This window comes from Marmota flaviventris, chromosome 7, assembly GCF_047511675.1.
Source record: "Marmota flaviventris isolate mMarFla1 chromosome 7, mMarFla1.hap1, whole genome shotgun sequence".
NCBI classification, from domain to species: domain Eukaryota; kingdom Metazoa; phylum Chordata; class Mammalia; order Rodentia; family Sciuridae; genus Marmota; species Marmota flaviventris.
The window spans coordinates 145,121,511-145,147,212 of NC_092504.1; the positions used below are offsets into that span (position 1 = coordinate 145,121,511).

Genomic DNA, 25,702 nt, shown 5'->3' on the forward strand with positions numbered 1-25,702 from the left:
TCCCAAGATAGAGGCAACCAGGGAAGCTCCAGGTTGGTAGATGTGGGTCCACCCAGGAGTGGTGGATGGAGTTCCTGCGTGTGGGTAGCAGCTGAGTGTCCTGTGTGGGAGCAGCATCTGGGAATACTATGCTGGTGCTGATGCCGGTGGTCCTGCTAAGGCACCCGCTAGACCCAAATGGGTAGTCGGAAGTCGGGAGTCCTGCTCTAATGCTGAGGCTTGGAGCCCTGCGCTGGCAGAGCAGCCGTGATTCCTACATGGGACCAGCTGTGAAGGGGTCCTCTGTCACTCTCAGAGAAGCAGTTTTCCCACAAGTTGAGACCCCGTCATGGAGTGACAGAGAATGCTGCCTCCCTTGGCCCACCATCTTGGATACCGCCCCCCCCCCCCCCCCCCGCCCTCAGAAGGATTTTTAATGAAGCAGCTCTGCAGATGGCAGTTTAAGGATCAGAAGGCCGGCTTGGAGCATCAGCTTAGAGTGGGCCAGGTGTGGTCTCTGTGGGCAAGAAAAGCAGGCTGAAGCCTGACAGGAACAAGAAATCAGAGGTTTGTTGCTGTGGCAATTTGCCTGGGCAATGCTGGTGATGAGTGACAAGGTGACAGCTGTGTCCAGCCTTGGTGGGAGGGTGCTCCTCTTTTATGGGTCTTGAGTGAACAGTGTTGTGTCTGATGAAGTTGATGAGCTCCTGTGTCTGCGGTTCCTGACATGATTGGGATGGCCACAAATCCAGGTGCTCCTGATTTATTTTGATAAGTTGGCACATAAAAGTTATTTATCACTTTGTGCCTTATTGTGCAGCTGGGCAGATGGTAGCTGTTACTTCTAGAAACAAGGCATAGCCTGAAACAAGATATAAATCATCCTACTCAAAATGGAGCAGCTCATGGCAAACTACAATTTAACAAAATGGACTAACTTGAGGTCAACGCAACCTGAGGACTGCTGCTCTGTACACCTTGGAGTCACTCAGGGCAGGCAAAACCTAAGAACTTCTGCTCTGTACACCTTGGAGTCACTCAGGGCAGGCATAACCTAAGAACTTCTGCTCTGTACACTGTGGAGTCACTCAGGGCAGGCAAAACCTAAGAACTTCTGCTCTGTACACTGTGGAGTCACTCAGGGCAGGCGCAGTCTGAGAACTTCTGCTCTGTACACCGTGGAGTCACTCAGGGCAGGCAAAACCTAAGAACTTCTGATCTGTACACTGTGGAGTCACTAGGGCAGGCGCAGTCTGAGAACTTCTGATCTGTACACTGTGGAGTCACTCAGGGCAGGCAAAACCTAAGAACTTCTGCTCTGTACACTGTGGAGTCACTCAGGGCAGGCGCAGTCTGAGAACTTCTGCTCTGTACACTGTGGAGTCACTCAGGGCAGGCGCAGCCTGAGAACTTCTGCTCTGTACACTGTGGAGTCACTCAGGGCAGGCGCAGCCTGAGAACTTCTGCTCTGTACACCGTGGACTCACTCAGGGCAGGCGCAGCCTGAGAACTTCTGTTCTTACACCGTGGAGTCACTCAGGGCAGGCGCAGTCTGAGAACTTCTCCTCTGTACACTGTGGAGTCACTCAGGGCAGGCGCAGTCTGAGAACTTCTGCTCTGTACACTGTGGAGTCACTCAGGGCAGGCGCAGTCTGAGAACTTCTGCTCTGTACACTGTGGAGTCACTCAGGGCAGGCGCAGTCTGAGAACTTCTGTTCTTATACCATGGAGTCACTCAGGGCAGGCGCAGTCTGAGAACTTCTGCTCTGTACACCGTGGACTCACTCAGGGCAGGCGCAGCCTGAGAACTTCTGTTCTTACACCGTGGAGTCACTCAGGGCAGGCGCAGTCTGAGAACTTCTGCTCTGTACACTGTGGAGTCACTCAGGGCAGGCGCAGTCTGAGAACTTCTCCTCTGTACACTGTGGAGTCACTCAGGGCAGGCGCAGTCTGAGAACTTCTGCTCTGTACACTGTGGAGTCACTCAGGGCAGGCGCAGTCTGAGAACTTCTGCTCTGTACACTGTGGAGTCACTCAGGGCAGGCAAAACCTAAGAACTTCTGCTCTGTACACTGTGGACTCACTCAGGGCAGGCGCAGTCTGAGAACTTCTGTTCTTACACCGTGGAGTCACTCAGGGCAGGCGCAGTCTGAGAACTTCTGCTCTGTACACCGTGGAGTCACTCAGGGCAGGCGCAGTCTGAGAACTTCTGCTCTGTACACTGTGGAGTCACTCAGGGCAGGCGCAGTCTGAGAACTTCTGCTCTGTACACTGTGGAGTCACTCAGGGCAGGCAAAACCTAAGAACTTCTGCTCTGTACACTGTGGACTCACTCAGGGCAGGCGCAGCCTGAGAACTTCTGTTCTTACACCGTGGAGTCACTCAGGGCAGGCGCAGTCTGAGAACTTCTGCTCTGTACACCGTGGACTCACTCAGGGCAGGCGCAGCCTGAGAACTTCTGTTCTTACACCGTGGAGTCACTCAGGGCAGGCGCAGCCTGAGAACTTCTGCTCTGTACACCGTGGACTCACTCAGGGCAGGCGCAGCCTGAGAACTTCTGTTCTTACACCGTGGAGTCACTCAGGGCAGGCGCAGTCTGAGAACTTCTGCTCTGTACACTGTGGAGTCACTCAGGGCAGGCGCAGTCTGAGAACTTCTGCTCTGTACACTGTGGAGTCACTCAGGGCAGGCGCAGTCTGAGAACTTCTGATCTGTACACTGTGGAGTCACTCAGGGCAGGCAAAACCTAAGAACTTCTGCTCTGTACACTGTGGAGTCACTCAGGGCAGGCGCAGTCTGAGAACTTCTGTTCTTACACCGTGGAGTCACTCAGGGCAGGCGCAGTCTGAGAACTTCTGCTCTGTACACCGTGGAGTCACTCAGGGCAGGCGCAGTCTGAGAACTTCTGTTCTTACACCGTGGAGTCACTAGGGCAGGCACAGTTTACTCTTTCCATCTGTCCCTGATGGAAATGTCATCCTACAGAGCGTGACTGAAATCACCAAGCCCAGAAGCTCTCAGGGAGCATTTCATTTATGGATTAATATTCCCTTGATAGGAGATTGTTTTGCTTATACTTGAGCAGCAGCTTTGTGAGAGCAGAGAACCCATTACTTACCTGGCTCGGGCAGGCCTCATCTCATTGTCACCTACCCTGAGACTTATTGTCCATGTGCATGGGTCACCTTTCTTCAGTCTTTCTAGGGACAGTCAAGTTGTCCATTGTGTGGCCAAACCAGTGGAAAGCAATTGGGAGAAGCCAGTGTTCTTTCCCTCAGCCTTCACCTGAGCTTTAGGGTTCTCACTTTGTACTTATATTTTAACATAGTACTTTTAATGGTATAAACACCCACCACTTACTCCAAACCGACGTCTTTGGGGTGATAATCTGACACTCCATTGTCTTAGCTTCCCTGTGGTGTTGTGAGTTCTCTCTCGGTGTACAGACAGGTAACTCACCCAGGGCAGCCCAGCAGCCTGCTGATGTCGTCCATACAAGTGACAGGTTCGAGCCCAGATTTGTTCTGGCTACTCTGGTGACTTGGTGCTTAACAGCTATGTCTCATAACAGGTACAAAGTTATTTGAGATGCTTCTGTTGGCAGCCAGCAGTTTTCAAATAACTCGCTATTATTTTCAACAAGAGGAATTTATGAACCCAGCACTTCTCTCTTTGACAAACACCCTGTTCTGCCTGTCTAAACAACCATGCGAGCTGGGCCACAGTTGGTGCTGTACATCCCTACCTCCCTCTCCCTTCCCACAACCAGCAGGCTCATGGCCCAGCACAGGCACACTCAGAACCTGTAGAATTGTTTCCATTTGGTCTCCATCTTCCCAATTGGCCAAGCTTCACACCTAGCTTGTGCTCAAGAGTTAGAACCCACCAGACAAATGCAGTCTCTGGAGCCTGGAGAATCTCAGGTCTTCTGGTCTGCTGTGCTGCATGGCAACCACTCAACCCTGATTCTGGCGCCCCATCTAATACCTTGTAGATATTAGCTAATTCTATTAGGGTCTTTGTCTTTGCCTTTGAGAAACAATGAGTAATGCATCTGTCCTGGATTCTACAGTTGAAGGTAAGAATTAGGGTGATTTGATTAAAAATGAAACTGTTTTCTGTTCTGCAAGTGGTTAAGGGCTTGCCTCCATATGTCACCTCCATCATCTATCTGCATAGACTTGGGCAAGAACACTGAACTCTCTGACCCTCAGTGTTCTCTTCTTTTTTCCTCTCAGTGAGATGAATGAAGTCTATGGTAAAGGATTTTTTCAGGATTAGTGAACATATGTTAATAAGTGATTAATAACGCACTTAGAGCAGGTTCTTGAGCAGTCAATGTCGATTTTTTGAATTGTCAAAATGCTCACTTTGGCTCTTCCCCTGCCTATACACTACTTGCTGAAGCTTTGACTATGAGCTAGGTTCAGCACTCAATCAAAAGAATAAGGGTGCATTTTAAAACCCAGAATCTACGTATTAGATTTGTTATTTATATTTCTTCTATATGGTTTGTGCCTCATTAGTTCATCTAAAATTCAATTAGGCATTCACAACACAGTTTAGTTTGGAACAGGTGATACTGAGGTCTAATGAAAAAGAAGACAATCTGGCTCTATTCCTTGCAAATGAAATATAAGCAATCATGAAAATTCTCAACTCTTTAGAGTCACTGAGATTTGTAAATAACCAAGTGTAATAAGCATTTCTCTTTGAAATACATCAGGATTATTAATAAAATCTCTCTCTTTTAAATTTAGCAGTACTGTCAGGGTGGGCTGGGCTCAGTGGTAGTGCACTTGCTTGGCATGTGAGGCACTGGGTTCAATTCTCAGCACCCCATAAAATATATAAATAAAATAAAGGTCTATCGACAACTAAAAAAAAGCTTAAAAAAGTTTAGCAGTACTATTAATAATGTCTTTTTTTCAACTTTATAACTTCCCAAATGTCTAATCCATTCGTTTCTCCTGAATGTAGCATATACTTCATTTTTGCTGATTTAAAACGGCAAGTTTTACTGTTGTTAAGACATTCGTGTCCTGCCAGTCGTGAACACTGTGTGTGGGAGTCGGAGTTGGGAACCAGGGCGGCTGGTCAGCACTGCTCTGATGGATTCAGCATCTGCATGAATTACCCCAGCCACTTCAGGAGGGTTCCAGTTGTTGCTGGAGGGCAGTCTGGAGACAATCTGGTGTGACATCTGTCATGGGTTGATCTGCTGGCTGGGTGGTGTCCCCTTCCTCCCTCACTCTCCATGTGAGTCCCTCCCTCATTGCTGAGCACATGGTGGAAGAGGAGACCTTCTCCTGCAGAGGAGGACCATTCTTCTGTCAAAGGTACTTGAGTAGCTACACTCCTCTGCCAGAACCTCCAAGCAAGTCCTCAAGGTCCAAACTGTATCTGAAGACAAGTTCACCCTAGACACTTTTATAAATCATGGAGATCACAGCCCCCCAGGTTCAATGCCTATAGAACTGCTAAAGCCAATCTGTTTCCCCAGAGAGTTAGAAGTGAAAAATGTAATGAAACATGTGTGTTTGTAGAAAAATAAAACATTCTAAACAAAGTCAGTTTTCTTTGTATTTATTAACTTTTCCCAGGAAAAGCTACCCAATTTTCAGGAGAAAAGCCCTGCATTCCATTGTGTCCTGTGCATTTATTACCACCAACCATCTGGCAAAGCTAACTCATCCCCTGACGTCAGGAGAACCAGGTAAGAGGTGGGGACAGAGATCATGAAAAATACTTATCAAGAAGCTTCTGCTAAAGCACGAGGATCCAGGTGCATGAGATGCAAGGGCGCCCTAAAGCACTTGCCTAGAATAAACACAAAGTCAACCAGCCACTTGAGCAAAGGGCTCCTTCAAGATTTACAGCTGCATGTAGATGTTGGAAGTATGTTTACTCTGCATTCTCACTTGAGAAAGTTACAAAGTACAAAATCATAACTTCCAAAGACAGTTCTGAACACAGGGAAACTGAAACTCACTCCTGGCGTGGGAGACTCATGCCCTTGTTCAGCGTTTGCACCAATTTTCCTTTTTCTTTCTTTCTTTTTTTTTTTTTTTTCAGACTGGCAAGTAGAAGCTTTATTAAAGGACAACAAAAAGGACTTCTCCCTGGAGGAAGAAGGAGACCCAAAAGGTGGAAACCGTGGAAAGGGGAGGTCTTCCCTTTTTTTCTTGCACCAATTTTCAGTGTTTAAATACCATAAACTTTCCATTTCAAGAGATCTGTTTGTTGGGTCTTCCGTCTGTTTTACTCATGAGATGCCTGGTTGAGCTAGTTGGGTACACTGGTTACTGTCACTCAAAGATGTTGTTGGGCCCTTGAAATATTTAGCTTAAAATTTATCTGAAGACAAGTTCTCCACAGGTGCCCGCAGGAGTGGGCACCAGGCACCTCCTCAAGCCCAGCTGTGGCTGCAGCATGACAGATGTCTGGTGCCAGGCCCACCTACCTCTTTCTAATGACCACTTGATAACAAGAGCTTTGAGTCATAGGCAGAGGCTTTTTACATGTGGAGAGATTTCTAAGCCTTCTAAAAATAAGACCAGTCAAGGATAGCGTCATGCCCTGAGGTTTTTTTAATCACACAATCAGCTATAAATACTGCCAATGAGTCTTTGTCTGAAGGCTGTATCAATCTTTCAGTACATTGTGTGTGTCCTTCACAATGTGACTTTTTCATGCAAGAGGGGAAAAAAGAATTCTGGCTGAATTCAGCTGGGCCAGCTATTTGTTTCTAGTTGTCATGGTTGTATGGTGCTAAATACAAGCCCTATGATGCTCTGGGATTTTTGTTTGTTTGGGAAAAGGTGCATGGGCAAGCCTTAGGAATGTGTGTGCGAGATTGCTGTGTTACAAATGCCCAGGGCACCAATAAAAAAAAAATGCCCAGGGTGATTTAACTGGACAAGCTTGGCGACCTTAGCAGTTGGACTAGGGCTGGTTCCCATGTGTTTCTTTGTCTCTAGCAATATTCTAATGCCCATGACCTCACCGCTGTTTTCATGCCTTTACCCAGATCCCTCTGCCCATCGCTTGCTGTCTTCCATCCATGTTAAAATGTTGCTAGCTGCAGACTGGCGGACACAACCAGTCTCATCAGGCAGCTCGTACACTAGAGGCTTCTGCTGGGAGTCTGGATGTCTGATTTCATTGGTAGAATCTTGTTTTCTTGCAACTGGATAACAAAGACTGAGTCTGCTCATAAAATGGGGTGGGAGATGAAATTGTGAGAGGAAATCACCTCTGCTTGGAGCTGGCCCTGTAACTAACTTATTTACTGTCAACTTAGTTGACAGTAATATTCAGCATTTGCAAAACTCATGGCCACACTAAGAAACCCCAACACAATCAGTCCCGGGAATCTTAGTGCTTAGAAAGTCTGAGACCACAGAGTCCTCTAAAGAGCCTTATTTAAAGGTAATTTGAGTTGAGGGTTATTTTACTTGCAGCCAAAAGCATTCTAACAGATGTGCAAGGGAAGCTAGTAAACTTTATTTTTATATGCTCTTTTCAGAGTAATTTTGCAGGACACAGCTGTGGCAGCCAGCCTAAAAGACAGCCCCATGACCTTCATCTTCTAGAATTCACATCCTTGTGTGGTCCCTTCCTGCCGCGTGCCAGGGCACATAGACTCTGAGCAACAGGACGAAGCAGAAGCCAGGGTTCCATTTCTGGAGGGACATACTCCAGCCCTGGTGGCTTCTGCATTGATTGCTCTCTTGGTCCAACCTCACCAAGGGAAGCTGTTACTTGCTGTGAGTGGCCGAGAAGCACAGGTGGACAATCTCAGAGCAGGTCCTCCAGCCAGGCAGGCCTTCAGGTGACTGTGGTTCACTTACATCCTGACTGAATGTCACTGCCTGGAGCCAAAATACCAAGAACAGCCGCTCCCAGGTGCCAAGCCTCAGAAGCTCTGCAATAATAAAGGCTTCTTTCTTAAAAAAATAAATTTACTTATTTATTTATTCAAATTAGCTATATATGACAGCAGAATGCACTTTGATTCATTGTACACAAGCAGAGCACAACTTTTCATTTCTCTGGTTGTGCACGGTATAGTGTGGCACCATATGTGCAGTCATACATGTACCTAAGGTAATAATGTCCATCTCATTCCACCATCTTTCCTGCCCCCATGACCCTCCCACCCTCTCCCCTCCTCCTCCTTTGCCCAAAGTTCCTCCATTTTTCCCATGCCCCCACCTCATTACGTATCAGCATCCACTCATCAGAGAGAACATTCAGCCTCTGTTTTTTGGGGATTGGCTTACTTCGCTTAGCATGATATTCTCCAACTCCATCCATTTACCTGCAAATGCCATAATTTTATTCTCTTTTATTGCTGAGTAATATTCCATTGTGTATACACCACAGTTTCTTTATCCATTCATCTACTGAGGGACACCTGGGTTGGCTCCACAGTTTAGCTATTGTGAACTGAGCTGCTATAAACATTGATGTGGCTGTGTCCCTGTAGTGTGCTGATTTTAAGTCCTTTGGGTAGAGACAGAGGAGTGGGATAGCTGGGTCAAATGGTGGTTCCATTCAAAGTTTTCTAAGGAATATCCATACTGCATTTCTATATATCAGTGATAAATCATCTGAAAGAGAAATTAGGAAAATACCCCATTCATAATAGTCTCAAAAAATAATAAAATAAAATAAAATACTTGGGAATCAATTTAACAAAAGAGGTGAAAGACCTCTACAATGAAAAATACAAAACACTGAAGAAAAAAATTGAAGAAGACTTTATAAGATAGAAAGATCTCTCATGCTTTTGGATAGGCAGAATTCATATTGTCAAAACAGACATACTACCAAAAGTGCTATACAGATTGGATATGATTCCAATTAGAATTCCTATAGAAATAGAAAAAGTAATCATGAAATTAATTTGGAAAAAAAAGAGACCCAGAATAGCCAAAGCAATCCTTAGCGAGAAGAGTGAAATAGGAGGTATCACAATACCAGACCTAAAACTATACTACAAACCTATAGTAATATAAAAGGTATATGTGTGTGTGTGTGTGTCTGCACACACACACACACACACACACACCAAAATAGACATGTAGACCAATGGTACAGAATAGAAGAAACAGAGACAAACCCACATAAACACAGTTATCTCATACTAGACAAGGGTGCCAAAAACATACATTGGAGAAAAGATAGCCTCTTCAACAAATGGTACTGGGAAAACTGGAAATCCACATGAAGCAAAATGAAACTAAACCCCTGTCTGTCACCATGCACAAAACTCAACTCAAAGTGGATCAAAGACCTCGGAATTAGACCAGAGACCCTCTACCTAATAAAGACTTCTTGTTTTAAGCCACTAAGTTACGGGACAGCTTGTCACATCACTATAGACAACTATCACCATTATCCATTCACCATTAGGGAATCTATAGGCTCAGGTACCCACAAACATCAAAACAGCTGAAATTCCCCAGATGAAGAAGTATGAACAAGGTGTGGCAAACCAAATTCTGGCAAAGGCCAGGCGTGGGGCCCATGGAGAGCAGAGACTGTTCTCTAGGTCCAAAGGTGGGGAAGCTAAAGACATTTGTCACTCTGTGGAATTTGGTTGCAACATGGCCAGACCTTTGGCTTTTTACGGTGTGGTACACATGGGCTGGTATTTCCAAGCATCAATTGTGCCCTAGGCAATGAATCCAAGCCAAGCAGTGGAAGTGTCTCTTCCTGGCCAGGGAATGTTTCATGGAGAGACATGTGACCCAGTTCTAGCCCACATGCCAGGGGCATCTTCCAGGAAAGATATTTTGCTTCTATAAGAGAGGCTCAGAAAGAACAAGTCTCTTTATTCTCTGAACAGAGGCTCTGCCTTGACATTTGCTGGCTTTCTGCAGATGAAGCCAACATTAAGATGGCCAAACAGAGAGAAAAAGGGAGTCTGAGACCCCAATAGCACAGTTAGATCCTAAAGCAATCAATCCCAGGAATCTCAGAAATAGTCTGAGACCACCCAGGCCTTTGTAAAGGCAGTGTGAGTTGAGGGTTATTTTACTTGCAGTCAAAAGCATTCTAACATATGTGCAAGGGAAGCTAGTAAACTTTAATTTTATATTAACCACTAATTTTTTAAAAAATACATAAAATTCCATTTCTAAAATGATTCTTGTACCAAGGAAAACATACCTGGATGGCACATCCACCCTACTGGCTGCTGCTCCATGACTTCTGTTCTAGGCTCGACACTCCACATGACAGAGCATGAGGACCCTCATCCATGTTCAGCTATCAGACTTCATGTGTCCAGTGATGGCCTGTCAGTGGCCACTCCAGGCCAGCTGCTGTGGGGGCACGCTCCTCTCCATTAGTAGGTTGTTGTGAAGAGGATTCTGGAACGATGTGTGCGTGATGTGAAGTGATACACATATCTGAGAACAGAATTTGATTTGGAAAACCTCGAAGTTTGAATGGGTTTTAAAGGACATGGTAGGAGTTCAGGCAGCTCTGTGCTCCCCCGTCAGGCTGTGAGGAAGCACATGCCATCACAGTATGGTGTCTGAAATCTCTCCCCTTGAAACCTGCACCACTCGAGTAACCCCTGAGCGTGGTTTTAGTACAATGAACTGTGGTTGAGTGAGGCCATTTCCACACTTGAGTCCAGCATACAGTGTGAAAGTCAGAAGCAGGAGAGGGACGGTGGCGTGTTTAGTCAAGGAGAAGCAGCATCCTCGCATACTCAGAGAGTGGCCATTTGGTCAGCGTCCTGTGCTCAGCAAAGAGGTTCTATCCTCAAACTCTGCCAAGCAGCACTGTCACCTCCACGGTGCAGACAGCCCACCCCGCCTGGAGAGGCTCGCCCAGGCTGATGGTGACCAGGAAGTGGAGTCCCTGACTTCTACTTTTGTGTCCCCATCTCTGTCCCATGAGGTCCCAGGCAAGTACATGCTGGGCTTTGCCCAAGCCCTAGTATAGCTTCTTGGGAGCCAGGCCTGGCAGTTAAGGGCTGTCTTCCTTCCTTTTACCTCAATCTACACCAAATCTCAGCTTTATTATCGTTCCTAAGATTCCAAAGAAAAACACACGAGCAAAAGGGGGGAGAATCAGGAATGGATCTACATTCACACCTCAGGGAGAAACTTTGCTAAGGGGCCCAAGTGACAGAGAGTGGTTGATGTTCTGGAGCTGCACCTCCTCCCAGAGGGAGGGGCGGGCAAAGGGGTCTTCAGCATGCTCTGAGGCCCTAAAGCAGTCACGATAACCCGTGTGAGCCCAGCTCTGCAGGACCAGGTTGTTCCCTCCGCGCAGGGGTGGGGCGGGATGGGAACCAGAAGTGCATCTGGGTGAGGGGTTTCTACTGGGGATCAACTGGCCCCAGAGGAGAGGACATTTCTGGACTCGTAGGTCTGAAGCATGTAGCTTCCAACAGGCATTCCTCATGATTAGTTTTCAAGAGATGGGTGGAGGTCCACTACCAGGAAGCTCTGAAAAGGACTCCTGCATTTGATGGGAAGGTGGAACTCTGAATGCCTGTCACCCCAGTCACGGGCAAGCAGCTCAGAGTGGCTCTTCATTTCCTCTGTTTGCCCTTCACTTATGTGGCTGCAGCTCACTCGCAGCTACAGTATGGCTGCAGGACTGGAAAGCACTCATGACACTTGGCCAAACTCCTCAAGGAGACATCTTATGACATTCTTCGTATTTCATTGGCTTTAGGGACAAAAGCTGTTGAGAAGGAAAGTGGGGAGGGAGGAGGGACATGGCTAAGTGGGCAGAGCAGGCAGCCTCCTGCCTGCCAGGCTCAGAGTGGGAGTGACTGAGGTGCAGTAGAGAGCCAGGGCGTGACGGGAGGTCAGCTGGCCTGCCCTGCTTCTGGAAGGTGGATTCACACAGGTGACACTGTGAGGGCTGGAATCAGGACCCTGAGGCTGTGCTTTTCCCTGAGGTAGACCTTCAGGTGTTCTCTGCTGTGCAGCTTGCAGGGAGTGCTCCTGTTGGCCCGGCAGAGAGCTGTCCCTCAGGGGCCTTGGAGAGCATATCTAGTGCCCCACCATGGCTTAGGTCTGCAGCCAGACTGAGCGCAGGTTTGTTTCCAAGGCCAGTGAGACCACCTTTTGGAGACACATACATATGCACATTTTTCTCCTTTTCTGTGTATAGTTTGAGTAACTATGAAATACTAAACACCTGCATGTGGGTAGCTGTGGTGGAAAATGGAAGACTAGAGGAAGGGAAAGTGTTAACAGAGGAGGGCAGAAGCCAATAAGGAACACAGCTATTTAAGTCATACTATGACTATAAAATAGGAAGCAAGACCCAGATTGAGGCCCTCAGATTCATGCTCCAATTATATAAATGCCGTTTTGTTTTCTAAGAAGGATACGTTGTAACACTTAAATGATGAACTCCAGATAGGGGGTTTCCATCGATGACTCCATTTTTATGCTCTTGATCTCACAATCTGTTCGTGTGAGCAGGCCTTGGGGAGTCTTGTTCCTCTTCCATACAGGCCCTGCCCAAGGCCTGCTTCTCTCTGGAGATCAGTTTCCACATCTTCTCTTCACTCCCCCTCTCTGAAGGGAGGGTTGGTGTGTGGGAAGTGGCTGTGTTTGCAGCATTTCAGGCAGTGTGAAGTCTGGGATCCTGGGGTGGTGGTGGGGGAGCAGGGTCCAAGCCAGCCAGTGGACTGAATCTCAGGAGCTTTCCAGGGCCACACCGCAGCCCAGGGTGGAAAAGAGGACAGAGGAGAGGGGCTGACTGATCAGAACTATCTCCACCATGCTTAAAACTTGTTTTCCAACTCAATTCCTGCTAAAATAAGCAAACAGACCACATCTTTCAGTTTCTTCCACAAGGACAGTTTAACTGTGCTTTTGGAGCCTGAAGAATATTAGTAAAAAGTAAAACAATGCATCTTGAACAACAGCAGCAAAAATCTTGAATAAAGACTTAACAAATACATTCCTGCATTTCTAAGACCAATTCTCTCTGAAGTAAAATCAAATATTTCGTTAATAAGAGTGAAAAGGATTCCAATAAGATGATTCACAAAAGTTAAGCAAAATCAGGTTTTTGAGTAAAGGATTCGGCTCCTAACTGAAACCTCTGTCCTAACAGCAAACATTAGGCTTGGTTTGCGTTTCCCTCGGGGTGTGTTCTCAGCGCTTGTTCCTCCCCCGCAATGCAACGCAAAAAGTCAAACGTTACCTTGGTTTTCCTCGGTTCACTCTGGCTGCATTGTCAGAACAACTGGACGGGAAATTCTAAAACCTCCTCCCCAGTCAACTTCTTGAACATTCTAAGGTGACTTAATCCTGGACGGAGGCGGGTGGAAGGGCCTACTCAGCGAAGCTCGGGGAGCAGAGGCTACAGAAGTGCCGCAGGCGGAGCGCACCTCCCAAAGGCTAAGAAATAGCTTGTCCTGCAAAACCCGGCAGGCGCTGGGAGGACACAGTCTTGCATGGGATGGAGGCCCGGATGGTTGAAGCATCCTCTGGTTACGGAGGACTTTCGGTAGGAAGAGGGCCTCGCCGAATCCCAGTAATAACCAAGTAACTGGCGTTGTCCCAGGCGAGGGGGAGGTGGGAGGCGGGAAGAGGAGGGCTCCAGCTCCTTCCCTGGGTCGGGTCGGCACTATGGATTGGGCACGGGGCTAAGCACCGGGCACCAAGCTGAACTAGACGTGGTGCTGTCCTTGAAGAGCTCCCAGCTCAGCTGGAACACTCCCCTCGCGCTCTGATAAGGTCGCCTCTGGGAGGTGGCCAGGCAGAGCTGCATCCACTTTCATCCACACTTTTCTAAAGACTGAAAAACAGAGAAAGCACGACACGGTCAGGGTAGAGACCAGGCGGAGGGGCAGTGCGACCCGGGACCACCGGGTCGGCAGGGGACCCGCAGCTGCTGCCGCTCTCCCCGCCCCCGCCCCCCGCCGCGCTGGCCCACATCCCCGTCCGCGCTTAGGCGCCCGGAACTCGGCACCCGCCTTCCGCGAGCTCGCGACCCCGGCGCCCCCGGAGGCGCGGGGAGGCGGCGTCCGCGAGCCGGCTGGGAGGGGGCCTGCTCCGCCTCTGAGCACCCGCCGAGCCCGGGGATCGGACCAAACCCCGCAGCGCCGGCACCATGACGCTCGCCAGCCTGGTGCTGGCGCTGATGCTAGGGGCTCTCGCCGAGGCGGTCAGCGGGGATCCGAGGCGGGGGTATCTGCACCACCGCCACCCGCCCCCTCCGGGTCCCCGGCACCAGGACTCCAGCCCCACCCCGCAGCGGAGGTCCGGGACTTCCCCGCCGCTCCCGCGTGCCGTCCGGGCCCGGCGCGCTCCCGGGCTGTTCCGCGGCGTCTGCCCCGGCGGCGCGCCAGGGATCCACGAGACGGCCCGGGGCGCCCGGTGTCTGCCCTGGGCGGAGGTGCCCGCCTTCTTGGAGCGGCCGCCCCCGGAGGGCTGGGCTTCGCTTCGAGGGCAGCGCCACAACTTCTGCCGCAGCCCCGACGGCGCGGGCGCTCCCTGGTGCTTCTACCGCAGCGCCCCCGGCCAGGCGGACTGGGGCTACTGCGGCTGCCCGCGCGGTGAGTCACGGGGGCCCGCGGCGCGAGCTGGCCTGGAGCGGCCCCGCGGGGAGGGCGTGGGCGGCCGGGGCCAGCGGAGGCTGCGGACTCTCGAGCGGTGGGGTGTGCGGAGCCACCTGGAAGGTGCGTTCCCCGCAGGTCCCAGCTGGGAGTGAGCGCGAAGGCTGTCAGAACAGACGGCTTCCGTGCCGAGCTCGGGGTCTGCAGATGCGGCTGCCTTCTGCTGCTCCCTGGGTCGCGTGCGTGGAGACTTTTGGGGGTGTTTGTGCGCTTGTGAGGGGCCTGTGAGTGTGTGGGGGGTGTGCGGAGGAGCATGGGTGTGTGTAGGTTATGAGCGGGTAGGCTTGTGGGGGACATATGGGCGTCGACAGGTGTGTGGGTGGATGTACCTGTGGGGGGCCTGTGCGGGTGTGTGGGGGGGCGAAGGGTGTGCCCCGCTGAAGGTGGATGTGTGCATGTTGGTTTGTTCTCTGGGTCAGTTTGCCTTGAGGGCTTTATGATATTTACCTAAAGGAAGCAAAGTCAAGGAGACAAAGTTGCCAATTTCAACTTTTTTTTTTTTTTTTTTTAACCAGTTATTGAACCCAGGGGAACTTAATCCTTTTTTTTGAGACAGGGTCTGGCCGAGTTGCTTGGAGCCTAGGTAAATTGCTGAGGCTGGCTTTGAACTCGCATTCCTCCTGCTTTAGCCTCCGGAGCTGCTGGGATTACAGGCTCAAGCCGTGCTACAAGTCGCCAATTACTCCTTTTAGAAAGGAAGATACTATTGTCATCGACTGTAATTGTCATCTAACATGACAACCACCAACCTTCCTTCCTTCCTTTCTTTAGACCCGAATTTGGGGGAAAATGTGGTAGATTTTTGCCTGTATCCCATCATTTGTTTGTGTTTGAAAAGTATGGCAAAACTCCTAGGCCTAGATACAAGGTGTGTTTGGGTGGCAGTGTGGTAAACAAGGCTTGAGGGAGAGGGACCGAGGGAGGACTGGAAGCCATCTTAGTAAAGAAGCAGCTATGTTTCCTGGAGTCTGATTTGGCTCTATAAGCTCCTTGTCCAGTATGGGGATGAGTTGATGGTGTGCAGGGGATGGGGTGGGGGGCTCAGTAACATGGTTTAGGTTGGTAGTAATAAAAGCAGCGCATCAATAACTTGCATGTAAATAACAGTGTGCCTTAAGATGGTGCTTCATTTTGAATTGTTGGGGTTTTGTTTAATAATAGCTTTTTTATCTTCCATAACAACTAGGAAATTAAAAACCTTATGTCCTTCAAAGTTTGAATTTCTTCTTAAAAAAAAATTGGCTGCTTTTCACCCAAGTGGTGGGGCAGAGCTGCATGAAGTGGAGCCCTGCCCTTTCTGTTTATCTGTGCGTCAGCTAAAGCAAAGTGACAGGAAGGTTGGGATCAATTGTCCTTAATCCCAGAGAATGAAGTCAACACTCATTGTGTTCCCAGGAGGGACATCCATGTGGGTGTGAAGGGTTGGAGGTGGTATCAAGCAAAGAGCCTTGAGATTGTCTCATTTACCGTAAGAGATTATTTATAGCAAAACTTTATATCTAGCAAGCATTGATAGTTTTTTTTTTTCATTTTCCAATTAGTTTTAGTTTTATAAGTAGATGACGGTGGAGACAGATTAGGGACTAAATGTTTAAGAAATAATATCCAATTTCTTAAATTATATAAAAACATACTAAAAAAGGAATTCAAAGTTTGAAAATTATAGTGATCTACTGCTCTTTCACAGATGTATATCACTTTGAGTTGTACATCCCTAATGAGAGGAGTAGCTTGGCACTGGATTTCCAGCACCCCTTCCGCCTTCAGTTGGATAGTGATTCAAATTTTTTCAATGCCTATGTGTCCTAGTAACTGGGGGTGGGGGGAGACAGACATTGCATAGTAATGTATTAAATGCCTGAACACAAGAAGAACAAAGAAACCACCAAGGTGGGTGGTAAATGCCCTTCCTACCTCCGAAGACCAGGACAGGCAGTGTTGCCTACTAATGGACTGACTGTTAACCAGAGCCACCTACCTGTCATGGCCGGGTCTGGCTCAGCATAGCTCCTGTTTTGAGAGGACTGGTGTGCTCTGATTGTGGGGCTTTCCTGCTCTTGCAGTTCAGTGACGCTGGGAACAAAAATGTGGGTGCTGTTTCAGCACTCAGTATTGGGTGAGACTCTTCAACTCTTAGAGCTTTATCTTTCTCCTCTGGAGAAAAGCTTCGAACAGATTGGTCCTTTGGACAGATTGAGCAAGGTGGGGTCTCAGTCAAGCCTGGGCAGTGTGGGTTCTCAGTGAGCTTGGGCAGGCCTTGCCATTCCAGTGGCTTCAGCCTTAGAGCAGGAGAGATGGTGCCTGAGCCCTGGCCTCATGGAGGTTGCAGATTAGTAATAAAGAATCATTCTGCGCTGCCTGTGACTCTGGCTGTTTCAGAAGTACAATTTGCATGTCTAAGGGATTTGAATGCTGAAAACACTCTTTCACAGTCCGAACCCCACGGGAGGCATCACCAGCTTCCTAGACAGTGTGGTGAGCCATAATGCAGAACAGCTTAGCCTGCTGCCGGTGATGTGACCTTGCCAGGCTCAGAGTGCACATAGGGCATAGGTGTGGATTTAGAAAATGGTGCTGCTGACAGAGGTTTGAGCAGTGTGGGATAGTAACAACCTAGTTTACTAGAATACGGATATTAAATGAGTGTGGGCCAGGTTATTTCCACATGCCTGCAGGAAGGATGAACAGGCAACTCACCAAAGTCCCCCAACAATCCCTTACAACAAGTTGGTGCCTCCTGACCAAACGGACAGTGCCTTTCCTGCTGGGGTTGACATGGCGGATGGGACAACTTGCTTGGCACTGGGACAGGAGCCACCCTTTCTCACAAGCAACAAAGTGAATTCAACTCAAGTGGCTGGTGACTTGATGGGGTCAGGTTGATAAAATTCAGGGCCGAGATCATTAGCCTGGATAGAAGGACGTGTCTCTTGGCTGTGGTTGCCTGGCTCTGTGGTTTTGGTTCTGTGGTGAGGCAGAGCATCCAGGGCAGTGAGAAGTGGTGGAGGAAAGCTGCTCACCTTGCAGTGCTCAGAAGGCAAAGATAAAAACTGCAGGGGTTCCCAATGTCTTTTGGGGGCAGTCCCCAGCAACCTTGCTTCCTCCCACCAAGCCCTACCCCTACAGGTTCCACCACCTCCCAATGGCACCACAGGCTGGTGACCAAGCCTTTACGGGTTTCCGGGGGACGTTTAAGATCCAGACGGTAGCACAGTGATTCATAGATCTGCCTTGACGCATCTTGATGATCTGCTTGTATGCAGTTACCTACCTGTAACTGGCCTAGGTGTGGAGGGTCCCCCCCCAAAAGATCTGGTGAGTTGATGCAAGAACATTCAGGGTGAAAAGGCTAGGTTGTGAGAGCTGTAACCTAGTCTCTGGAGTGACATACTGATAGGGATTTACTGGCTGGTAACTGTCAGCAGGTGCGTCACTGGGGGTGTGCCTGTGGGGGTTTATTTTGTCCCTGGTGAGTGGAGTTCTCCCTCTGCTTCCTGTCACCTCGTGGGCTGTTTTCCTCCTCCACACCCTCCCACCGTGATGAGCTCTGGGTTCAGAGCCATGGAGTCAGCTGACCATGGACTGAACCTCTGAAACCATGAGGCAGACTGACCATTTCCTCCTCTGTACGGCTCTTGTCAGGTCTTCTGGTCATAGCAATGAAAAGCTGACCAAAGCACCACCCAGACCTCTTGATTCACACAGGGAGAATGGGCATGTGGACAGAAGTGGAGCTCACACGCTGTCCTCTGAAGCCCATCTGCTGTTTGGAGTGAGGTGATTAAAAAGTGATCAGGCTGCTGCCCCTCCCTCTCACTGCTCTCTTGATCCTAGGTAGCAGTTGTTGAAAAGTTTATTAGCAATATCAGACCGATACATTTCCTGGCTGGATTTTAAACACTGAGCTCAATCTGCCTAAGGAAGATGTGAAATATTTAGGTTTGGAGCATTATTTGACTCTTAATCATTGTGATGATAATTTTTTTTCCTAAGAAGAAAATAAGATATCCAGTTACTATTGCTTTTTATGAAATTTTGTCTGGGGTGTTATGTCTGTGGTTACTGTCATGGGTGTTAAGGTAACTTGCACAATAGTAATTTGGTTTGTAACCAGTTGGTGGGACCAAACTAACATATTCAGCAACAAAGCTCAGGGTACTTTACATGGGATGGATCTAGTGCAGACACTAAAGTAATAATTGAATGTAATAATTATACATGTGAAGTAATGGTGTCTGTGGACCATTTGGAGGAGAAAGCAAACGATGATCATGAATTTGGGTATGGATGTGGCATGCGTCAGCTGGGTTGGTTTGGAAGACAGAGAATGGAACCCAGCTCAGGGTGAGCGGAACACTTGGGAGACTTGTGCACGTTGCCAGGTCTGGTGGATGGACAGCTGCAGTGTGGTCCGTGCTGTTCCTTGCTCTTCTGCTGCTCGGTGTGGGGCCTCAGCCCTGGGCTGGTGGGCACCCCAGGCTTCAGTAGAGACAGAACAGTGCTCGGGAGAAAGAGGGTCCCTCTTTGGGCATGTTCCTTTGAGAGAGCAAGGAGACTTGTCAGGAGTTTCTTCGCATGGGCACTTCAAGGACCCTCTGAAAACAACTGATTTGGAGAACTGTACTTGAATTTTTCAAGCAAGAGCACGTGCCTCTTCTGGAAGAGGCAACAATGCTGTTTCCTGGCTTGGCAGCCTCATCCTGAGGCCAGAGCAAGTGCGGTCACCACCAGGCTCTGCTCTGGAGCACACTCGGGGTTTGTTCATGTATTTGAGAAACAATGCAATTAAAGAGTAAGTAGCTAAAAAAGCTATACTAGGAAGTGCTACATCCCTTTTTTTTAAATCCATGTCGAGATGCAAACCATTTACAGCCTGGTTTGCTGGTTAAAGCATATTTTCTTATTTTTAGATGCTATCTGCAGGCAAATATTACTGGCAAATTTATTTCTGAAAGGAATAATTCCATAATTGTTGAGGATATCAAAATTAGTTCTGTTGTTGGATGAGCTTTTTCTTTTTTCCTGAATGTATGTGAGGGGAGTTCAGTCCTCTGAAGCTGGCCTCTGTAGGCTGTGCCCATGTGAAGGACTGGTATGAACCACCTGCCATGTGGGTGGCACATTGATATCAGAAGTCACGCACAGCTTATTCTTGCATTCTCAGCCACCTTTTCCTCCCTCTCCTCCTTGCAAATCAATACAATATTAATAAGTTTTATTGTGAGCAAAGAGATTCCCCCACTGCATTCTGTGCCGGCACACACATGTGAATGTTTCTTATTAGGATTGCCAGAAGGGACAGGGTAGAAATATTGATTCTTGTAAGGGCAGCAAGGGTAGATAAAGAAGGCATCTCGTGCCCCATGTTGGAGGTGTTTGGAGAATGATGTTTCCATTGCCTTCCCCAAGGTATGTGCTCTGGGAGACAGAGAGAGGGTTGCTGCCAGTGCTGACGACACACCCCTTGTTGAGTGCTCTGCTGGGCTTCTGCATATGATTTTATAGCAACCACAGATGGAGATGACCTCATGTGGTGTTTTAAACCAAGGGATAATCTAAGATTTGCATGATGTAAGTGGATAAAATTGATTATTCAGAGCATGCTTTCTTATTTTGAACCAGGCCAATTTAGGATTTTTTCTCAGCACTAAAAGTAGCCACATGAATAAAAGATGAACAATTAATATGAATTATAGATGTGAACTTATGGAGGCAAATACAGTTCTGCTGGATATTGGTTGAGGGAAATGCCCTATAGGTTGAAAAGGGATTTGATTTCATTTTGACCTGGGACGATTTGAATAAAATCTACTATTTTTCAATATTAAAACAGATGTGAGTAATGGGTCAATATAATTATAGACAAGAATAGCATGTCTTAGGGGCTGGGGATGTGGCTCAAGTGGTAGCGTGCTCGCCTGTCATGCGTGCGCCCGGGTTCGATCCTCAGCACCACATATAAACAAAGATGTTGTGTCCGCCAAAAACTAAAAAATAAATATTAAAAAAAAAAGAATAGCATGTCTTAGTACTATCCAGGTGTAGAAAGAAAGTCCAAATTAACCTCACACCCTGTATAGTGCTTGAAAAATTCAAATACAGTTCCCCAAATCAGTTGTTTTCAGACACTGTGAATTTTTTGTATATTTCATAGTTAAGGTTGGAAATGATTATTCAGCATACTTTCCCTAGTGCTTGGAACAAAGCAGCAGTGTATTTAATTTGGTGCCAAATGTGTGAACCAAATTGTCCACCATGAAATGGGTTGTTCTTTCAAGTAGTGCATAAGTTGAAATCACTATTTTGCTCACAGATTTATGTATATTTTTGTCAATGATCTGATCAATATCTTGGTATTACCACCACGCTTTCTTTCTGTCCTGCCAGAACAACAGAAATGACTAAAATTAATTGTTCTGTGCATCTGTGAAGTTCAGTAGTAGATGAAAAAATATTTGTGTGATGACATGAATTTTTAAACTCATTTCCACATTGATTTTAAAACTATTCATTACTAATTCTGCTCAGAAAACTGCCAGGTCTTTGTTTTTCCTGGTTTTGTCCTCTTCACAGGAGTGTATGCCGTTTTGTAAGTGCATTTTGATCAACTGAGTTGGCATGTCTTTTAATTTGCTTTATTTTGGAAAGAGCTGGGTTCACAGATCGAAGGGGGCCACCCTGCTGGTTCCTCCCCAAGTCTTTCTTCAGGTCTGGACTTGTGGAGTGCAGGGAGAGGAGTGTGTCCAGCCGTCCAGGAGGGTCAAAGCCACAGGACTGCCTTTGCTCTCCTACTTGCCAGAGAAGCACCACACACTAAATGGCTCAAAAAACAGACCCTCAAAACAGGCCTCTGGGTCCTGGAGGCTCTGTGTCCTCTGCCAACATGTGGGCCAGACCTGCTGCTTTGCAGGCTCCAGGGAAGGATCTGCTCCAGGCTCTCTCCTCACTTCTCCTGGGAGGGTCACCCTGTTGACATGGATGGCCCTGTGCATCTGTGTCCAGGTCCCCCTTCATGTGAGGACTCCCATGCTGGACTGGGGCCCGTCCATCTGCCCATCCATCTGAGTGCAGGCCTCTCACTGGTAGGGAGCAGCACTTGGACATCTGGGGTGCACTCATCAACACATAGCAGCAGCCTGATGGTGCAAAATAAGGAGATTTGAGAAGGGAATTCCAGTCCTGCCCCTTGGATTGACAGCAAGGGATAGAACAGTTAAAGAAAAGCTTCTTGAATGTTCTCAGTTTGGGAAATTCCTGGTTCTAGCAAAGTTGCCCATAAAGAAAATTTTTGTAGCATGAAACTTTTATGTTTTCTTAGTTTATAAAGCTGGAGCCATATCCATATAGAAGAAGAATAATTGTAAACTAAAATGACAGTGATCTAAAACATTTTGGTCACGGATACAGGAAAGTAAAATTCTAAGCATTATTGGACATCAGAACTTCTGCCTCGAAGCTGTTAGATGGCAGGAGACTTTCTTCTGTAGCAGTTCATTTTGTGAATTCTGAGGCTCTTCTTCTTGTCCTACCAGTTGGCGTGGCCTGTGCCATCCCAGGATTTTTCCCTTAAAGGTTTGGTCTATACATTTCTAATGGCTGGTAGAGTTGACCTATAACTTATAAGATTTCAAGTGTTCAATTATAATTATTAACAAAACTTTAGGACAGAAATATTTAGAACAATTTCCATTGAATTGGTACTTGAGAGGCTTCCAGGCAGTGCACTTGTCCATCTGCTGGGTGCAGCCCAGATATGGTAGCTGCATCCCCAGGGGCAGAGCAGCATGCTTGGCTCCAGTGGGCAGGATCAGGAAAAGGGGAGGATGCTTTCTTGACAATACGGGATGGTGGCAATAGAAATGGTTCCCAAACAAAGCATTGGAGCTAGGTGTATGTGAAGAAGTTTACTCTTAGGAGGATTAGAAGAGAAATTAGTGAACCTGGATTGAGGAGCAGGCTGTACTCTGCTCTGAGTGACTCTGTGCAGTCTTCAGGCTGCACCCGCCCTGAGTGACTCCTTGGTGTGCAGAACAGCAGTCCTCAGGCTGCGCCAACCCTAGTGACTCCATGGTGTACAGAACAGCAGTCCTCAGGCTGCACCTGCCCTAGTGACTCCATGGTGTGTAGGACAGCAGTCCTCAGGCTGTGCCTGCCCTAGTGACTCCATGGTGTGTAGAACAGCAGTCCTCAGGCTGTGCCTGCCCTAGTGACTCCATGGTGTGCGGAACAGCAGTCCTCAGGCTGTGCCTGCCCTAGTGACTCCATGGTGTACAGAACAGCAGTCCTCAGGCTGTGCCTGCCCTAGTGACTCCATGGTGTGTGGAACAGCAGTCCTCAGGCTGTGCCTGCCCTAGTGACTCCATGGTGTACAGAACAGCAGTCCTCAGGCTGTGCCTGCCCTAGTGACTCCATGGTGTGTGGAACAGCAGTCCTCAGGCTGTGCCTGCCCTAGTGACTCCATGGTGTACAGAACAGCAGTCCTCAGGCTGTGCCTGCCCTAGTGACTCCATGGTGTGCGGAACAGCACTCCTCAGGCTGTGCCTGCCCTAGTGACTCCATGGTGTGTAGAACAGCACTCCTCAGGCTGTGCCTGCCCTAGTGACTCCATGGTGTGCGGAACAGCAGTCCTCAGGCTGCGCCAACCCTAGTGACTCCATGGTGTACAGAACAGCAGTCCTCAGGCTGTGCCTGTCCTAGTGACTCCATGGTGTGTAGAACAGCAGTCCTCATGCTGTGCCTGCCCTGGTGACTCCATGGTGTGTAGGACAGCAGTCCTCAGGCTGCGCCTGCCCTGAGTGACTCCATGGTGTGTAGGACAGCAGTCCTCAGGCTGCGCCTGCCCTAGTGACTCCATGGTGTGTAGGACAGCAGTCCTCAGGCTGTACCTGCCCTGAGTGACTCCATGGTGTGTAGGACAGCAGTCCTCAGGCTGTGCCTGTCCTAGTGACTCCATGGTGTGTAGGACAGCAGTCCTCAGGCTGTGCCTGCCCTAGTGACTCCATGGTGTGTAGGACAGCAGTCCTCAGGCTGTGCCTGCCCTAGTGACTCCATGGTGTGTAGGACAGCAGTCCTCAGGCTGTGCCTGCCCTAGTGACTCCATGGTGTGTAGGACAGCAGTCCTCAGGCTGTGCCTGCCCTAGTGACTCCATGGTGTGTAGGACAGCAGTCCTCAGGCTGTGCCTGCCCTAGTGACTCCATGGTGTGTAGAACAGCAGTCCTCAGGCTGTGCCTGCCCTGAGTGACTCCATGGTGTGTAGAACAGCAGTCCTCAGGCTGTGCCTGTCCTAGTGACTCCATGGTGTGTAGAACAGCAGTCCTCAGGCTGTACCTGCCCTGAGTGACTCCATGGTGTGTAGAACAGCAGTCCTCAGGCTGTGCCTGCCCTAGTGACTCCATGGTGTGTGGAACAGCAGTCCTCATGCTGTGCCTGCCCTAGTGACTCCATGGTGTACAGAACAGCAGTCCTCATGCTGTGCCTGCCCTAGTGACTCCATGGTGTGTAGAACAGCAGTCCTCAGGCTGTGCCTGCCCTAGTGACTCCATGGTGTGTAGAACAGCAGTCCTCAGGCTGTGCCTGCCCTGAGTGACTCCATGGTGTGTAGAACAGCAGTCCTCAGGCTGTGCCTGCCCTAGTGACTCCATGGTGTACAGAACAGCAGTCCTCATGCTGTGCCTGCCCTAGTGACCCCATGGTGTGTGGAACAGCAGTCCTCAGGCTGTGCCTGCCCTAGTGACCCCATGGTGTGTGGAACAGCAGTCCTCAGGCTGTGCCTGCCCTAGTGACTCCATGGTGTGTAGACAGCAGCTCTCAGGCTGTGCCTGCCCTAGTGACCCCATGGTGTGTGGAACAGCAGTCCTCAGGCTGTGCCTGCCCTAGTGACTCCATGGTGTGCAGAACAGCAGTCCTCAGGCTGTGCCTGCCCTAGTGACTCCATGGTGTGTAGGACAGCAGTCCTCAGGCTGTGCCTGCCCTGAGTGACTCCATGGTGTGTAGGACAGCAGTCCTCAGGCTGTGCCTGCCCTAGTGACTCCATGGTGTGTAGGACAGCAGTCCTCAGGCTGTGCCTGCCCTGGTGACTCCATGGTGTGTAGGACAGCAGTCCTCAGGCTGTGCCTGCCCTAGTGACTCCATGGTGTGCAGAACAGCAGTCCTCAGGCTGTGCCTGCCCTAGTGACTCCATGGTGTGCAGAACAGCAGTCCTCAGGCTGCGCCTGCCCTAGTGACTCCATGGTGTGTGGAACAGCAGTCCTCAGGCTGTGCCTGCCCTAGTGACTCCATGGTGTGTAGGACAGCAGCTCTCAGGCTGTGCCTGCCCTGAGTGACTCCATGGTGTGTAGGACAGCAGTCCTCAGGCTGTGCCTGCCCTGAGTGACTCCATAGTGTGTAGGACAGCAGTCCTCAGGCTGCACCTGCCCTAGTGACTCCATGGTGTGTAGGACAGCAGTCCTCAGGCTGTGCCTGCCCTGAGTGACTCCATAGTGTGTAGGACAGCAGTCCTCAGGCTGCACCTGCCCTAGTGACTCCATGGTGTGTAGGACAGCAGTCCTCAGGCTGTGCCTGCCCTAGTGACTCCATGGTGTGTAGAACAGCAGTCCTCAGGCTGTGCCTGCCCTAGTGACTCCATGGTGTGTAGAACAGCAGTCCTCAGGCTGTGCCTGCCCTAGTGACTCCATGGTGTGTAGAACAGCAGTCCTCAGGCTGTGCCTGCCCTAGTGACTCCATGGTGTGTGGAACAGCAGTCCTCAGCCTGTGCCTGCCCTAGTGACTCCATGGTGTGTGGAACAGCAGTCCTCAGGCTGTGCCTGCCCTAGTGACCCCATGGTGTGTAGGACAGCAGTCCTCAGGCTGTGCCTGCCCTAGTGACTCCATGGTGTGTAGGACAGCAGTCCTCAGGCTGTGCCTGCCCTAGTGACTCCATGGTGTGTAGGACAGCAGTCCTCAGGCTGTGCCTGCCCTGAGTGACTCCATGGTGTGTAGGACAGCAGTCCTCAGGCTGTGCCTGCCCTAGTGACCCCATGGTGTGTAGGACAGCAGTCCTCAGGCTGTGCCTGCTCTAGTGACTCCATGGTGTGTAGGACAGCAGTCCTCAGGCTGTGCCTGCCCTAGTG

General features: G+C 49.1%; 1 protein-coding gene and 1 long non-coding RNA gene across 3 annotated transcripts in view; one reads left to right on the forward strand and one right to left on the reverse strand.

The window, feature by feature from the left end:
* Positions 1–7,432: 7,432 nt before the first annotated feature.
* On the reverse strand, positions 7,433–12,832 carry LOC139706549 (uncharacterized). 2 transcript variants are annotated; one of them, XR_011708171.1, is made up of 4 exons: positions 12,353–12,832; positions 10,159–10,400; positions 8,197–8,302; positions 7,433–7,906 (listed from the first exon to the last, which is right to left on the reverse strand). It is a non-coding gene; the product is annotated as an uncharacterized lncRNA (long non-coding RNA). The 2 variants fall into 2 exon arrangements; XR_011708170.1 differs by having other exon boundaries at positions 8,197–8,594.
* A 1,238-nt stretch (positions 12,833–14,070) lies between these two features.
* The window catches only part of Prss12 (serine protease 12), a 63,371-nt gene continuing 51,739 nt past the window's right edge, over positions 14,071–25,702 (forward strand). The window contains exon 1 of the mRNA XM_027952333.2: positions 14,071–14,533. Within this exon, the coding sequence (XP_027808134.2) occupies positions 14,089–14,533 (445 nt within the window). The 5' untranslated portion in view covers positions 14,071–14,088. The remainder of the gene's footprint in view (positions 14,534–25,702) is intronic.